This window comes from Montipora capricornis, chromosome 9 (assembly GCF_036669925.1).
Source record: "Montipora capricornis isolate CH-2021 chromosome 9, ASM3666992v2, whole genome shotgun sequence".
Taxonomy (NCBI): domain Eukaryota; kingdom Metazoa; phylum Cnidaria; class Anthozoa; order Scleractinia; family Acroporidae; genus Montipora; species Montipora capricornis.
In genome coordinates, this window is record NC_090891.1 from 30,034,061 (window position 1) to 30,050,273 (window position 16,213).

General features: G+C 39.9%; 1 protein-coding gene across 3 annotated transcripts; it reads right to left on the reverse strand.

The window, feature by feature from the left end:
- Positions 1-744: 744 nt before the first annotated feature.
- On the reverse strand, positions 745-15,787 carry LOC138016950 (DBH-like monooxygenase protein 1). 3 transcript variants are annotated; one of them, XM_068864136.1, is made up of 14 exons: positions 15,192-15,787; positions 13,095-13,241; positions 10,798-10,974; positions 10,496-10,579; positions 9,888-10,073; positions 9,667-9,769; positions 8,421-8,587; positions 7,296-7,368; positions 6,038-6,123; positions 5,909-5,947; positions 5,290-5,349; positions 4,237-4,361; positions 2,238-2,367; positions 745-1,986 (listed from the first exon to the last, which is right to left on the reverse strand). In XM_068864136.1, exons 1-14 carry the CDS (start codon positions 15,759-15,761, stop codon positions 1,831-1,833), a joined length of 2,103 nt encoding a protein of 700 aa, XP_068720237.1. In that variant the 5' UTR covers positions 15,762-15,787; the 3' UTR covers positions 745-1,830. The 3 variants fall into 3 exon arrangements, 1 of the variants encoding a protein (XP_068720237.1); XR_011125900.1 differs by lacking the exons at positions 745-1,986; positions 4,237-4,361 and having other exon boundaries at positions 2,260-2,367; positions 5,178-5,349; XR_011125899.1 differs by lacking the exons at positions 745-1,986; positions 2,238-2,367 and having other exon boundaries at positions 4,254-4,361; positions 5,178-5,349; positions 15,192-15,786.
- Between the last annotated feature and the right edge of the window lie 426 nt (positions 15,788-16,213).

Sequence of the window (16,213 nt, forward strand, 5' to 3'; positions counted from 1 at the left end):
CACCATTGCTCACACACTGAAATACTAACAAAAGGCCACGCAAACCTAATCAGGGATTTAAGGAGAGATTAAAGAGAAAGAAAAGAGCTTGTTTCACAGACGCTACTGTTTTCCTGCTAGGGTCAAAACAAATGTTTGATTCTTCATTTCAAGAAAGTATGTTAAATTTCATTGGTTTTTAAAAATACTCGACCATGGTCCTACTTTGAATTTTATATAGCGCTTCAAAAAACAGGCGCTTTTATATTTTGATCTTTGAAATGATACATTTCTTTCAAATGCCTTGTCACACGTTATATACAAGTGCATTTGAGTTGATGAAAACTGAAAATGACAATTGCAAAGATTGAATAGGGCTTTTACAGTCAAGCTTTGCCCCGTTTATTAAGGGGGTTCGCGACATCGACATTTCACTGTTTTTGTTGTTGTTTTTTTTTTTGTCATGCAATCATCAATCACAAGAATCTCACGTGTTTTGTCCTCTTTGTTTCACAAAGGAAGCCTCAGGGTGGGGCTCAAGGGTTGACTGTTAAGTGTTATGGACCATATCTTTTTGCTGTCAACTGTTATATTTAACACTGAATTATTCCATGCGCGTGATGGATACAGGTAGCAAACCAAGTGCGTAGCGCTGAGTTGGCTATAATTGTCTCATATCCAACAAACGCGAGTGGAATAATTGTTTTAATAATAATAATGATAATAGCTTTTCAATAAAACACAAACAAAATTGACAACACCATTTCCAAGTATTTCAATAACTTTATTACTGATCAAAGCTCGTTGCACAGCCAACGAATCCTCCCTCACTAAGCCACCTGACACTGTAGGTCAAAGCTTGGTCGTGAAACCAGGACCGGGCCGCGCTAACCTTACATCGAATGTCTTGGCCCTGGGCGAGCCGGAACCGATACATTGTACTAATCTCAATAACATTAATGGCTTTAGACTTATTGCGACCCAAAATAAGTTCCAAGTAAAATCTAGTATATTGCGAGATTAGCAATAAGTGTTTGTTACAAACCCAAGTCATTGCGAAACTGAAAGAGGAATTGAAAATGAACGAAAGCATCTCAACAAATCTCGTGACGCCCGCGTGAGGTTTGCCCGCGGAGAAAGCGTTTAATTGTTGTGCAAATTAGAAGTGACAGGCCAAAATCACCCAATCTAGGCCTCCATTTTAGAAGCGCAGCAAGTAGAGAATAAGGAAGAGAGACAACTTTAGTGGTTTCTAAGTCTTTTCCCCGCCAAGTGTGGCCCGCTCAACTCTGGGTGGTGTTTGTCCTGGGAGCAAGGTTAGATAAACAAAGATTAATTCCTAATTAGCTCTGAATTTAGGGTATACTTAATTAAGAAGATGGAAAATTTGATATGGATTTTAGGAAATGGTCGGGAATGTTTGTTAATTCACCCGTCACCTAACCACGTGACATCACACCGCTATGTTAAACAATTTTTGCTAATGCTTCATTATCACTTGGCAACAAACAGTATTAAACACTGCAAAAAGTAGATTGCCAAATCTACAAAGCTAAACGTTTTAAAATCAAACTTTAGACCTAATAAATTAATTAGAAATTAACGAGAATCGTTAATTTAGAGAGGAGATCATGTTGAGGAGGAAAGTCAGCAGTAAAATGCGAGTCGCCATGATTTTTAATCTCTCTTTCTTGGTGCCTGACTTGGCAAAATCTACTGGCTCGGTCTAAAGTACTAAAACGCTCATCAACCAAGCTGGCGGCATAGCATCGCAGGATTATTCATGCATCGCTTGCCCTCTCAGGTACGCAGGCTAGAACAGCTAGTGTAATGTAAAGTAGTGGGTTTTGTTCAGTGAACGAAAGTAATCAAGGAAAAAACTGCGATCAATACTCCTAAGGATCCAGGGACAACGCCGCGGGTAGCCATGGAAACAATGTCGCAGCTAGGTTTTGGTTTATAAGGTGTCTTGATTAACGGTTTTTGCGTTTCTTTATAGCCAAGACCCTGCAACATAACAAAGTTGAATTAGTCACAGTCGGAAGAATAACTCAATAACGAAACTATGGAGGGTGAATGGTGAAATGCCCTCGTGATACGACCGCGTAAGACAACAGCAGCACTTTTAAATAACTCTTCAGTGTTTTACAATACTTTATCTTAACATCTTCCCTCAACATATCCGAAACTGAACGACACACTATTTCTTTTAATTTTGAAACAGTCTTAGGGGAATTACAAAGGGATGTAACAATTACCGGTAGGGCTATGTCGGCACGAGCGAGACATCTTGCGTAGATTTCATTGGTATCACGGTAGGCTTCTCTCAGTCCTTGATTTACTTCTTTAGTCCAAAAGGACGGCTTGAGCAGTAACGAATAGTTTTGCCTGTAAGAAAATCAGTTCCATGAACATCTCCCCTCAATAATGATTCAGGTTGGCAGTTGGCGGTTCAGCCACGCGGGAAATCGCACAAGACAAACAAGGTCTTAAAATAAGCCAAGAAAATGTACTTCCTTCAAAATTACATTTGCGAATGATTACACCCCCTATTTCAAGCACATTTGAGGGGAACATGATAGAGAGGTGGTTAGCGAAACGCATTACTGGTAGCCAAAGCTGTGGGCACCATCTTATACAATTCTTGTTCATAGAATCTGTGGGAAGTTTAAGAACCCACACTCCATTGGAAAGGAGTATAGGCATGAAGTTTCCAGATTTGTGGTGTATCAATGCGTTAGTCCTGTTCCGGGACTCCCTCTTACCCCGCCCTGAAAATGGGCCTGGAGATTTTTGTTTAAGAGGTTAAACAAGATATGTTCAAAAAAACCATATCTCAGTGCGCGGCCATGCACTCTTTTAACTCCTTAAGCCCATTTTCAGGGCGGGGTAAGAGGGAGTCCCGGAACAGGACTATCAATGCGTGCGTATGGTCTGGGTGGATAAGCTGAAAGGGATTTGGAGCTAATGGAAGCACAAAAACAAACAGCTAAAAGTCAAAACATATTGCTTTCTTTGGGCAAAACTGTAAACCAACATAGCGAGGGGTAAAACGGGTATTAATCTCGTACCCAGATCTCCCACGGTCATTCGGAAGGGAGATCTGGTAAAGTTCGATTTCGAGCATGCTCAGTGCCAGCGAGGCCCCTAAATACGGGCTTTTCTATCACTGCGCGTGTTCGTACTCTCTGTTGTGATTTTGGGTGATTTTGCGGAATAAACATGGATTTCGAGAGTATTCTTGAAGAGACTCTTTTGGGTAGAGGACAAGGAAATCTTAAACTTAAGCCGAAACAGAAAGAAGCGCTACAGGCGATTGTTTTTAAACGGTCGAGATTGTTTAATCGTCGGAGAAACTGCAGAATCACTGAAACGAGCGCTTAGAGTTAATCAATAAACGAGTGCTATTTTCTTCGCACGATCTCGTGCAAAGTGTAGTTAGCCAAACTGTAAATTGAAAAGCTAAAATGTTTCAGAGTGCTTAGACTTAATCACCGCAACGAGCGCTTTTTTCTTGACACGATCTCGTGAAAAATGTAGTTAATCTAACCGTAAAATTCACAATTGATCACTACTTAATTCGCGAGTCACGAGAAATACTGTTTTGAATAAATTACATGCTTCAACTTGAATTTATTAGTTTCTGCGTATTGCGTCGCCAGCTACGCAGAACTTTATTCGAGTGGCAGGGTACGTGGGGCTTTCGTCTGTACCATTTACACAAACGTCGCAAATTTTTTAAATGATTTTCCTCAACTGTAAAGCTTTTCCGGCGTCAGAGTAAAACAAAACTTTCCTCCGCACAACTGGCATTTATTCAAAACAGCACATGCACTTGCGAAAACTAAACCTTCACTTTACCTTCACTGAAGTGCCCCACGAAATAAGCAAATCAGAGCGTAGATTGCATTGCCGCAACCTTTTTATTAGTAGCCAATGAATAAGGGTGTATTGTCGAACTTTGCCAGATCTCACATTTCCAGTGACAGAGTGAGATCTGGGTACGAGATTAAACGGGTATTTGGCAGTAAAATGAGTTAATAAGGCGATCCACCCACCAATGAAAATGAAACTGTTCATTTGGACATTTAGTCTACAGCATTTATATCTCGTACCCAGATCCCACTGCTGATCACATACTGCCGGTTTGGAAATGTAAGATCTCCCTTCTACCTGACCGTGGGAGATCTGGGTACAAGGAAAGAAACAACCGTAATGAACTAGAAAAAGAGGAATGACTTGAATTAAAGTAATTACTTGACATATTCATTATTCCATTTTTGCCACGCTGGTTTTTCCCATGAAACGCATTTGCTAAAGTTCACTTTTGGGTAGTATACGAGAAAAGACAAGCACATTTCCTCTCTTGTACTGATGCCTCCCTAAACAAAATGATTCACTGAATTAATAAATATTAACAGGAACCCATTACCCGGAGCTTCTATACGTATTGTAACCTTGAGTCAACTCTTTCCCGAATCTTTTTTTTTTTAGAACTACTATATTTTGACGATGTGACGTATGTGACCGAGGACAAACGTGAAGTGATTCACATACGTCACATACGTATATGATGTGATAAATGACTGACGCTCGGTCTTTCATGCTTGGCTATTGTGAAAAAACCCACTAAGGCCCTCCTGGAAGGTGCATCTAAAAACGAAAAAGATAAGGGAAAGGTTTGAGTCAAACGGTTAATATGGAAGATGAAAAAATGAATAAATAATCTGTCGAATAATAAACAATTAGGAATTTGTCACAATAACATAGTGGATCGCGACGTTTTGACGACTTAAAGTTCACTGTTGCTTTCATCAGGCGAAAATTAGTGTCAAATGGCTATTCAGTAACACAGCATGTGGCGATTGGTGCGTTTCGATCCTCGATTGGGACGCAGTATTAACTTCTTCCCAGAACGGATAGTGCCCATTTACTGTGCTGAGAAGAGATGAATAACTCAGTCGACCGGGCGACCAGGCGACTCCCCACGACGAGGCGACGTGTGTGGGAGAGAGAGAGAGAGAGGGAGAGAGAGAAAGAGAGTAAGCATGCGCATTTCTGCGGCTAATCCGTGCGTAGTTTTAGTCTTCTCTTGGTGACTGCGGAGTAAGCAGTGATTTAGACATGCTAATTCTTATTGAAAGAACATGATCACTTAAGTTTCGTGGACTTAAATTCTAGACAGTTTAGGGACTTACGGCAATCACACCAGCAGAGCCAATCCAGTGCCACAGTTCGCCAAAGAACAAATCACTACTTGAAAAAGACAGTGATTGATCCATTTTCACTTTTATTAGTTGTAGCACTCACTTTTGTCACCCAATTCCTATCTTGGGTATCGTAGATGCATTTAGTGATCAAGGAGTCTCCCTGTAAAAGAGCATTAAGAAAAAATCATGTATACTACGAGTTTGCCAACAATCCATTCCTTCCTTCGAGGCACCGTGGAATTGTAGGCCCAAGAGATTTGAACCGCTACGGGTAACCGAAACCCCTGTTTTGGAGGCACTGGGTTGTTGCTTGTAATTCGGCACTTCTAAACTGAAACGCAGACCAACAAAGCTTTCCTACTAACATTCCTTTAAACATGTACCCTTTGTGTTAGTACCACACCATAGACTATAAATTTTAAGTTCATTACGTATTTATGACTAAAGAGTGGTGATATGGCTTCTACAGTCAGAGGGCAAGATAATCCTATTTTGCGGGATGTAATTAACTTGTCAATCGAGCGGTCAAGAAAGACCAAGCTAAATTTAAACCTACCCCCTTTAAACCTGCAGGAGGCAGTGTGGCCCAGTGGTTAGGGCGCTTGCCTTGAGATCCGGATAACCCGGGTTCAAGACCCGCTCTGGCCACTCGTTGAATTTGATAATTAAATGGATGTTGCGTTTATTGCAGTAATTCGTAGGACGAGAAAGTATCTCACCGGAGCGATGTGAATTTCTTTATCCAGTAAGCGGTATTCCTGCGAACGGAATAAATAAAAACGCAGATTAGAGAGGTGTATATTAAATGATTATGTTCGAGAAACTTTTCTGAGGGCTTACTAATTTACCTGAAAGTTGAAATCGTAATGCTCGTCTCTTGCTATCTCAAGAAGTTCCAGTCCATTTCTAATATGCCGCACTATGACTTCGCGGCCTGAAAAAATATAAGACCTTTCATCGTGCATGATACTTTAGGTATTTACTGGACAGAAAATGACAAGAACAATACCTTCCATTCGGTTCTTAACTTAAATCCCTCATGGTAAATTTCTCTACTTGAAAATGGAGCAAACATCACAAGAAATAAGTTATTTTACTATGTTCGTAGGAGGCTTAAGATGTCCCTAAAAGAAGTGCTCTGATGTGAAAAATCGCACCAGTGTTTAACTGTCCCAGCATTTGTTTGTTTAAAGTGCCGCTTAGAGGCGGTGCCCTTAACTTAGAAATGAATAGGTGTCCCAATTAGTTCACCATACAGAGTTGTTAGTGTTGTTTATGATGTTCTTCATCTTCCTCTTTTTCGTATGATTATTGCCTGCTATTTTCCCTGCTAAGGGTGACAAGTCATTGTCGTAAACACACACACACACAAAGCAAGGATCAGCGTTAAAACAGAAGCACTAACTGACTCTGCGGGTATGGGAAACATGATCAAGCGTCTGTTGAAAGAGATGTTATATTGTTGATCCCGGTGAGTGCAATCAGGAAGAGATTTATATATCGATGGTGACTCGGGAATACTCGGAAAATCCGACTGCCTGCAATACGACCTCCAGATTACTAGTTCGGATCGCATGCTCTACCATTCAACCTCGTCCCCAGGGCGCTTTACCTAAAGCCAGGGAAAAGCGCTCTGGGGACGAGGTTGTCCACCATTGTGTCTCCTATAGCAAAATGCACTCAGATTTTTCTCCAGTATCCTCAATCAAATGTATATTTTTTTTGGTTTGGGTCAACTGTATTCCTGCTTACTAGCTAACTAGTGTGAGCGCAATTTGAACCCGGATTAGTCAACATTAAGCCACACCATCTTAAATCGTTCACATCGTCTTCCGTCATATCCTAAAAAATAAAATTACATCTTGCCTCCTTTAGCTGTAGAGTGTTTCCACATGACGTCACAGCGGCCATGTTGGAGGAGTGAAACAAAGAAACAGCGGCCATGTTGGAGGAGTGAAATATTCTTTTGGGAATTGAACTCCATTTTTATGCAAATTATTCCTTTTGTTTTAGTATGCAAATATTCCTGCTGGTCACATGACCGAAAACATTCTATAATTGACCAGAAAAGAAATTTAAGCTACTGCCGCTGAAGTTGATATTTACCAGCCAGGTGGGTATGTAGTCCTGAAGCTATTATATTGATTCCTCCTTCTGGTAGCTTGGAATTTCTGAGGCCCTTTAAAAATAAAGAAAGAGAATTCAAACGCAGATCCTCAACGACTTTCGGACCGTCAGCGAGGTGTTCCAATAGGGAAGTCAACGTGCTCGGGAAAATAGAACTCCTAAAAAAGGACCGTATTCTTGAGGAATTCAAAATTGGGTTTAAAAGCTATGATTTGGTTTTGCAAGTACGCTTTGAAAGGTCTGAAAGATCTTTACTAGCGAAAACTGGGCTATGCTGGCAATTCAATTGAATAAAGGCTCAAAATATTTATATACTAACTGGTATGTTAAAGAAGCCACGTTCCGTATTCACGCGACGCAAAAGAAAAAAAAGAAAAAACTTGTGGGACTTCTAAAGTGCAGAGAGGAAGAAGTGGAGGAAGAAAAAAAGCATAGTAGAAGGGATTGATTACTTGACGTTCTTTTAAAAAGAGAGATAACTGACTTTTTTGGTTGCGAAAGGTAGTTGTGGCGGTCCTGTGAGGAAAATCTGAACGAGAAAAGAAGATCTGGCGTTGAAGCAGCATGAGATGAATATGGTGGTGAAGGTCATGATGAAGTTGATTATAACATGAAGCAAGAAAGGATGAAGTAAGATAAGGGATCAGTCCCATATACATAACCCGTTTCCAATTTTAAATTTTTAAATCTAATGTTAGCTACGCAGCTATTTTTAGAGAGGCACCTGATTGGTCAGTGGTAATGACGTAATGAATAAACACAAGTTAATTACGTAAGGGATGTGATGATGACGATTAGGATTTTGAAAAAGATTAAGATAATGATGACAATAACAATATTGATGATGATGACGTCGATGAAGCAGATTATGATGTTGGTAGACTGTAAAGAAGACGGCTATGACGATGATACCCTGATGATGCATAATAAATGTGTTGTTTGTATCATCAACAGCCATGTTCTTGCTGTCCTAAAGTTTCAAAGGTGACAATATTGGTGCCCGAGATGTGTGAGGGTGCATCTTGGATCTAAGGCTACTTGCACTTCTGTGGTCGAACATTCGCTTCTCTAAACTATAAGGGGTTTGAAATTTAAACAACAGACTTCTTTGGTGCATTCTTCACTACAGAAACCATTAAATTCCCAGCTCTTCTCTTTTGGAGGGATCATCATACTTTGATCAACAGCGGCTCCAACAAACAGCATTCCAGCATCATACTTTCTGAGTTGTTTAGTGTAGTAAAGCCTGAGTCCAGAACTGTCAATCATTCCTTTAAGAGCAATCGAAAAACTGATCAAGGCCGCTTTCAGCCTTGGTAACGTAGAAGGATGAGGCATTCGTGGAAATCCCCTTCAGTAAAAATCTCAAGTACGCGTGAGACAAAAACTAGTACTAAAGGACGACAACGTTTGAAATTTTTTATAGGAATTGCCACAGCTAGTTGTGAAGGGGTGATAACAATAGCCAATCTCAGTCGTTTCAGATATTTCCATGGCTCGCCCGACATACGGATGTTTCGTCCCTGCCTTGGGACTTGCATCGTCAGAGACCTTTCGGTATGGCCATCTCGTAAAACATTGCTTTGAAGTCCCGCTAGCATTGAAATCATGATGATGGTCGCAATCTAACCACCTTATATCTCATAAGGTAAAGGTAAAGTCTCTGTTACGAGCCTGAAGGCCCATTAAGGCCGGCGCTTATCTCCGGTTTCCGTAGCATGAAGCGACTAGGAGTATTTATGCTCCCCTCTGGATGGGATGCTAATCCATCGTAGGGTTACCCCCAGCATTACGCCGGTACCCATTTATACACCTGGGTGGAGAGAAGCACCGTGAGAGTAAAGTGTCTTGCCCAAGAACACAACACAATGTCCCCGGCCAGGCCCCGAACCCGGACAACTCGATCCGGAGTCGAGCACACTAACCATGAGGCCACCGCGCCTCTCATAAGGATTCCCGATTAAATAACATTGACAAAAGTACGTATGGAGGAAACAAACTTAAGTCAAGCAAGCCACGAAATTATACATTGACGTATACAGTTACTTCACAATTTCAACCTCTTAAGAATTGTGCAACCGGGTACAGATGTTACGGTGTCAACCTCAATTGCATGGTCCAATTAGCCAAGCAAAGAAATTGAGACTATTCGAAGAACAGTTAGGGGGTATTTACTATAGCTGCCCATATGTAGCAATATTTAATCCCAGCAAGTAGAGAAATCTCTACAAAAATGCTAATTTTTGGTTTATATTATGGCCATGATATATTTTTATGAATTTTGAAAAAAATGGCTCATTGGGTATCCCTGAATACGGACACCGCAAGAAAACCTTTCTATGGTCCATACCTTCTCTTTCCTGAGGGTTATCATAATGTACCTCCAGAATAACGACTTTCGGACTGTCAGGTGTTCCAATAGGGAAACCAACGTGCTTGGGAAAATAGAACTCCTGAAAAAGGACCGTATTCTTGAGGGATTCAAAATTCAACTGGCTGGGATTAGGTTTAAAAGCTTTGATTTGGTTTTGCGATAGCCAGTAATAGAAAACTGCATAGTGCAACATCTACCTTCCCCCCAACGGCCCAAGCAAAAATTGTTGATGATCCAGAGCATTGCCTAAGAGGAGGAGGCATGTTGGAACTGTAACAACGGCCTGTGTAGTTTAAATGGTGTTCTGGGACATCATCTCTGCATTGGTATAACAGCATATGATGAACTACACCTTCATGGCCTGCCTGGATGACCGGGTCAATCTGAAAGAAGGTGTTAGATCGAATTAAAAGACAAGGAAATGACAACTAATTAGCATGGCCACTCATTCTTAAATGAGGGAATGTATTTGCGATATTTGAAAGCGAGCACCAAAAAGCCATCCCCTCTAGGGTATGCAAGAGCACTCACCCCTGCATTGAGAAATTTTCTTTTGAGAGATAAAAGTAAATCCTGTGCGATTTTTTATATTTTTTGCTTAAAATGGGAAGAGAGAAATCTCCACTTTATGTTTCTTCTTCTGTTTCTAGTGGGAACCAAAACGAACTCGATTTCAATCGGGGGCAATAAGTTCCAGTTCGCAGGCTCAAAAGGAGCGGATTTTTTAGCGAATTGTGTTAGACAAGACGGCATCATTGTGGGCAACATTCAATGATGTCAATATTGCGAGAGTCGAGAATTGTACCTGTACGATGTGATGTGCTTCATTCAGTTTGGGTATTTCAAATGCCACACACATGTAACTGGTTTCATCTCCTGGGACAGCAGTCTGAAAAGTAAATAGATGATTCGAGTTTAAGCGAAGTAATAAATTTAATAAGAGTGAATGTTGAAAGACCAGAGCAGTCTCATTGGACCAACTCGTTCCCATGCCTTTCTTCCCAATTTGAGACTAAATTACTAGTTTTTTGTCACAGCGCGGGGCCATAATTTATATCAATTTTTAAATGATGATATGATAATGAAGACAGCTATTGGATAAGTTACCTTGTTGTGTCTTATGTCGAAGTATTTAGCATCAGGTGGCAAAATAGAGTCCTTTTTGGCACTGTTTAGCAAGAGTACACTTCTTGGACCTCGGTTTGCAGGGCTGTGCCTTGGAATGGAGCTTTCTGACGAGGGATCGTCGGGGTGATAAGCGTAGATAACTTTTGTTGTTCCTGACTGCAAGATTATTACGACAAAATCAATAAGACGGGCACAACGTGGTTTCAAAATTTATCGAGTAAGTAAAATCGTCATGGTTGCAAATGGTGTAAAATATAACACAAATAGCAGTTATAAACATTTTGAAGTAATGCATTTATAGACCTCGCTAAACAGCGGGAACACACATCAGCTATTGCGGATCACATCAAAGCCACTGGACATTATATAAAGTGGGATCATTTTGAAATTCTTGCATCAGCTGAGGCAAAAGTGATTACTACTGAAATATAAAAGAAAAATTGTTTATACAAGAACTGAAACCAGATCTTAATGCTAATCTTACCAGTCACAGTGAGCAGCTGTCACTATATTAACAAGTAACTTTTTTCTTTGTTTTCGCTCTAGAACGCAAACCTCTCTCTATTTGTCATGATTTGCATGTAAAAGTTTTCTTTTAAATAATTACGGTTACTTTTGAAAATGTTTGTTGAAACATAGGAAACGCCAAGTCTATAAAATGCATTTGTTCAAAATGTTTATAACTGCTATTTGTGTTATATTTGAGCTTCGATCCAGCGTCGAAAACATTGAATTGGTTTGCAATGTTTATTAGTTGCTTTAGTTTTCAACAAAAACAACAACAACAATAACTCTATTTTGTGTCAAAGTACTTTAGCATACCTGCTAATTGGAGACACACTTACAAAGCAGAAAAAAAATACCAGTAAATACTAAATAAATATTAAATATGGTGATATTACAAGATATACATGTGCAAAAATACCAATGCTATTCTATTAAGAAAAATATAGAAATCTACCGATTCTAATCCGGCTATTAAAAATACTCCTTGTCTCTACGAGCTGCAGAGAAAACAAATGAATGAAGGGGTAGTTTCTAAAGAAACTGTGATGCTGCGTAGTAGTATACAAAAATTTGGTTTTATCAACGGAGTTGATAATGTAAATTGGCCACCGTACAGAGATTCTAGCTTTTAGAATCTCTGTACGGTGGCCAATTTACATTATCAACTCCGTTGATAAAACCAAATTTTTGCAGAGAAAACAGTCAGGTCCACATTCGCTGCTAATTAAGGTCGAGAGATCCATTTGTCTTACTAATTTCTGAAACTGACTCAGGTTGCTTGCATTTCTTGTGGTGCCCCGAGGTAAATGGAATGCTTTCCGTACGTTACAGCATTAAAGCGTGGCATGACGCTTTATTGGGTGGTTTGTAGATTAAAAAGATCTGGTATATATGTGGGGCAGATGCCATGTTTAACTTTAAACATAAGAACAGCTATGTTTTGAAGTCTTTGATTATTTCAAGTCACAAGCTTAGCTTTGTTTAGAAGGTCTTCAGAGAGACTGCTTTTGTCTTCAAGTTGAAGATAGACTACCCTTAGCCCCTTCTCTTGTAACCTTTCAAGTTTTCGTTTGTCCGAAGATCTGATAAAATACAAACTATGGAGCATTATGTCAAATGTGGTAGAATTTTAGTTTTAAATATGTGTAGCTTAGCCTTTTCTGGAATTAATTTTTTCATTCTTAGGAGAGCTATGTGTTTGACATGTTCACTGAAAGACAATTCGTGATCTATTGTAACTCCTAAGAGTTTAAGACATGTCGTTTGTTCGATTTCCTCATTGTCAACCTTGATTGAGATGGATCTTTGGTAGTTCTTGCCATTTTTTCTTAGTAATTACATGCATAGCCTGGAACTTTTCCTTGTTAGCTAGCAGTTTATTGTCGGAATGCCAATTAGCTGCAGTGCAACCTGCGCTTGATCGTTTAATGTTTTTTCTACATCACTGGCCTTGGTTCCTGATGAATACAACTGATGAACGTCGGCGTACATAGGTAGTTGGCAATATTTCATGGAAAAGAACAAGTCATTCTGGAATATGTTCCACAAGAGTGTTCCGAAGCAAGTTCCTTGGGGGCATCCCTTTTTTATCTTTTGCCATTCACTCGTAAAGGTTCCCAGTACTAGTTTCGCTCTTCCCAGTTGCTGTTCAATGGTCTTCAATCATTTATTTCTAATTAGGCTTTTTTTTTTAAATCCTGTTGTGAATCAGTTTTTACTGAACTGAGCAACAACGTTATAATCTCTGACAAAACAGTCAACTACCACACCTTAATTTTAATGTCATCTGTATCGCAGGTGTCAAACTTTCTTTTAAATTTCATGATGGTCTTGCCATTGTCCTCCGACAGCGAAATCAGTTCATAATCTTGCTGTGAATCTACGTCCGGAACCATGTAACCATCAGCATGTCGATCCTGTAAGAGAGATTGAAATTAAACTAAACACGACGCCTATGCTTTACACCACCAACAATACATACTCTACAGATCCATAACAATTCTTCCAGTTTAAACCAAATTTTCAGTTTAAAATGAAACAAAATTGTCCCGTTTCATGCCTCAGGCAAAACATTTGAATAAATGTTAATGAAAAAAATTCAAAGGACCAGTGCACAGTATGAGATCTTCTCGAAATGTTTGGCCGCCACCAGAGGACGGTTGGGAAGAGAAAAAACTTGATACCAAGAGAGTGGACGATTGACGAGCTCAACCTCACTGAAACCTCTCTCTCTTTTTCCTCTCTTCATCCGTTTTGTCAACATTGAGAGAACGCTTCGGTTTTAGAACTCACAGGGGTTAGGTGAACTGTAACTGCGCGCTTTTAGCGCTTTTCAGTTCCGTAATAAGACGCCTCAACTGTATGATAAGTTGAAACACACCTACGACAACGCGCAAAATTCAATCATTACGAAATAGATTAGATAAAAAGTAGGCCTTGATCCTACTTTTTACAACAATTTCTCTCGCCATTGTTCATGTTGCGCACGAAAAAACACTTCGCTCTAAATTGCATTTGAGAGAATCAAAATAAATTCATTATAAACACCATGCGTGTAAGAACCTTGACTTTGTTCTTTTATGAGTTTGCCAGCGTTGTTATGTGCCTATAATTTGCCAATTGAACCATGGACTGTTTCCACGGTAGCTCATATTCTTGCCAATTGGTCTGTGCGGATACTCAATTCTGACACAGAAAGCCTTTCCTTGAATTAGCTGCCGGATGTGGCACGTTAGTCTATCGAGACTAATAATTTAAACGATATGCCTGCTGAGGCACAACCAAATGATTCACTTATTTAGACTGAATCGCAAACAAATGATCTGCCTCTCGGGGCAGATGTGTAATTAAGTGTGTCCACTCAAAGTCTTGATCCATCAAGGTGACTGCTTTCAGTAGATTTACTGAAAGAAATGTAAATATTTGAAGTGCGGGCTTTAGACGAAAGAGAAAAATGATCCTCTCAGTTATCTGGACAATTTAAGCAATTTCTTCACGATCGAGTCCTTTCACGGAAACAGATGAGCCCCCAAAAAATTAATTTACCTGCTCCCAACCGGCATGCGTGGCTTCATAGTTGGCAGAGCATCGCAGAGGTTATGAGTTCGAATCCCGTTGGAGCCATCTGAATTTTCAGGTGTTTATAAAAGCGAAAATTGTTTAAATTCACCAGCTAATTAGTGCGAGGATAATTTTAGTCTCTCTTTCGCAGTATATTTACTCTTCAAAATATTTGTATTTTTGTATTTTATAATCACAACGAACTTATAATATTACGTAATCGTGGCCCAATAAGTAATATTTAGTATTTCTATGATGTTTCACTGCCTAGTATCTGCTCGCGGCATTATTATACTTACTCAAATTAAGATTTAAAACAGGCTAGGATGGCACAGTCGGTTAGTGCACGGCCTTGGTGCAAGAGGTCCTGAGTTCGATTCCCGGATCTCGCATCCTTGTTTCGACTTCTTTCCCTTCCGTGTAGCTAAGTAGCTTTAAATACCCGTAAAACGGAGCACTGATGGAGAGGGGGGAGTAAAATGAGCGCACCGTCGACCTCAGGTTTGTCAGTTGAATTACTGTTACGAGTTATCGACGTTAAATATGGTTGCTTTACTTTACTTTACTTTTAGGATTTTCGCTGTCCCCTAAAGAGAAAGTGTTTTGGCTTGCGAAATTTGGGCGAAAAGCACAGTACGAACAAGGCAGGGGTGATGTCGTTTATGTGGTTGAATACACCAGAGGGAAAACGGTACAGCCAAGGTCTCGGAACAAGTATATCAGACGAGATACTGTTGATCCACGGCCCCTATCAGAAAGCAGCCTTATCATATTTGTAAAAGTTGACTAAGATAACTTTCAAATACCTGAAAATAAGGCTTTCCGTCTTTCACCCAGCCAATCACAATATCTGCTCCTTGCATCTTTCCTTGTCCGCGGGAAATACCGAATCCAATCCATCCGAGTGTGTTGGCCTCGACGGTGAAGAAAATTTCTTTGGTTTTTCTGCTAACATTCCAGTACAACTTGACATTTTGGTCTTCATCGAGCGAAGCAAAGAAAGAATTCGTAAATGAAACATCAACTGCAAATGCATGGCGCGAAATAATTTCAAGAAGTAAAACGTGGAAAGCGAACGAAAACATCTTGCATGGACCACGAATCCCTTCACCTTTTGCCGTATCGTTACGTAATGTGAATGCTGCCCAATTAAAGGAACTTGTTTTGTTACTGAAGACTTCACGTTCTGCTTGAGCAGTGACAAGTGCATATTCATTATTAAGTCGCCAAAAGGCGTCTTTGAAGTAACAACTGGTATATGTAAATCTCATGGACTCGCCACGAGGGCAATTCAGGGTTAATTTCAAGCGTATTTTCAAAGTTTTCATAAAATTTCGAAGTCTTCTGGTCTCCTCTTTTGCTATACTTACACTCATTAACAGTGTATCTATTTCCCAGAGTAACGAGACTGTTCTTAGATATTCTCCGACCTCTAGAAATGTGATAGTTGATTATCTTTTCCTCAACCGTTAAATCTCTTCCTTCATGGGTTGGGCTTGAGCATGTGTTTGGAAAAAGGAAAAGCCTTGTCCCCTGTAAGAACAAAGTGAATTGCTTTGTACTCCCTCAGTGGTAGATATATTATAACCAATATCATGACACTGGGGTCTCGTTTCCCTTACAGTCATGATGGCTTTTGGATAAGGTTTCTTTTTCCGACAATGGCCCTTGTCTTGTGAGGAATCTTCCTCCTGGAGTAAAATGACTGCGCAATTTAATTCCATTTTTGCAATTTCATTTCGTGACTGTTTTTAAATACTCTTTTTCGAAGACATAATAAATAGCCTTGCAAACTTTTAGCTTTCAGTTTTAGGCAAAGAAATCTACG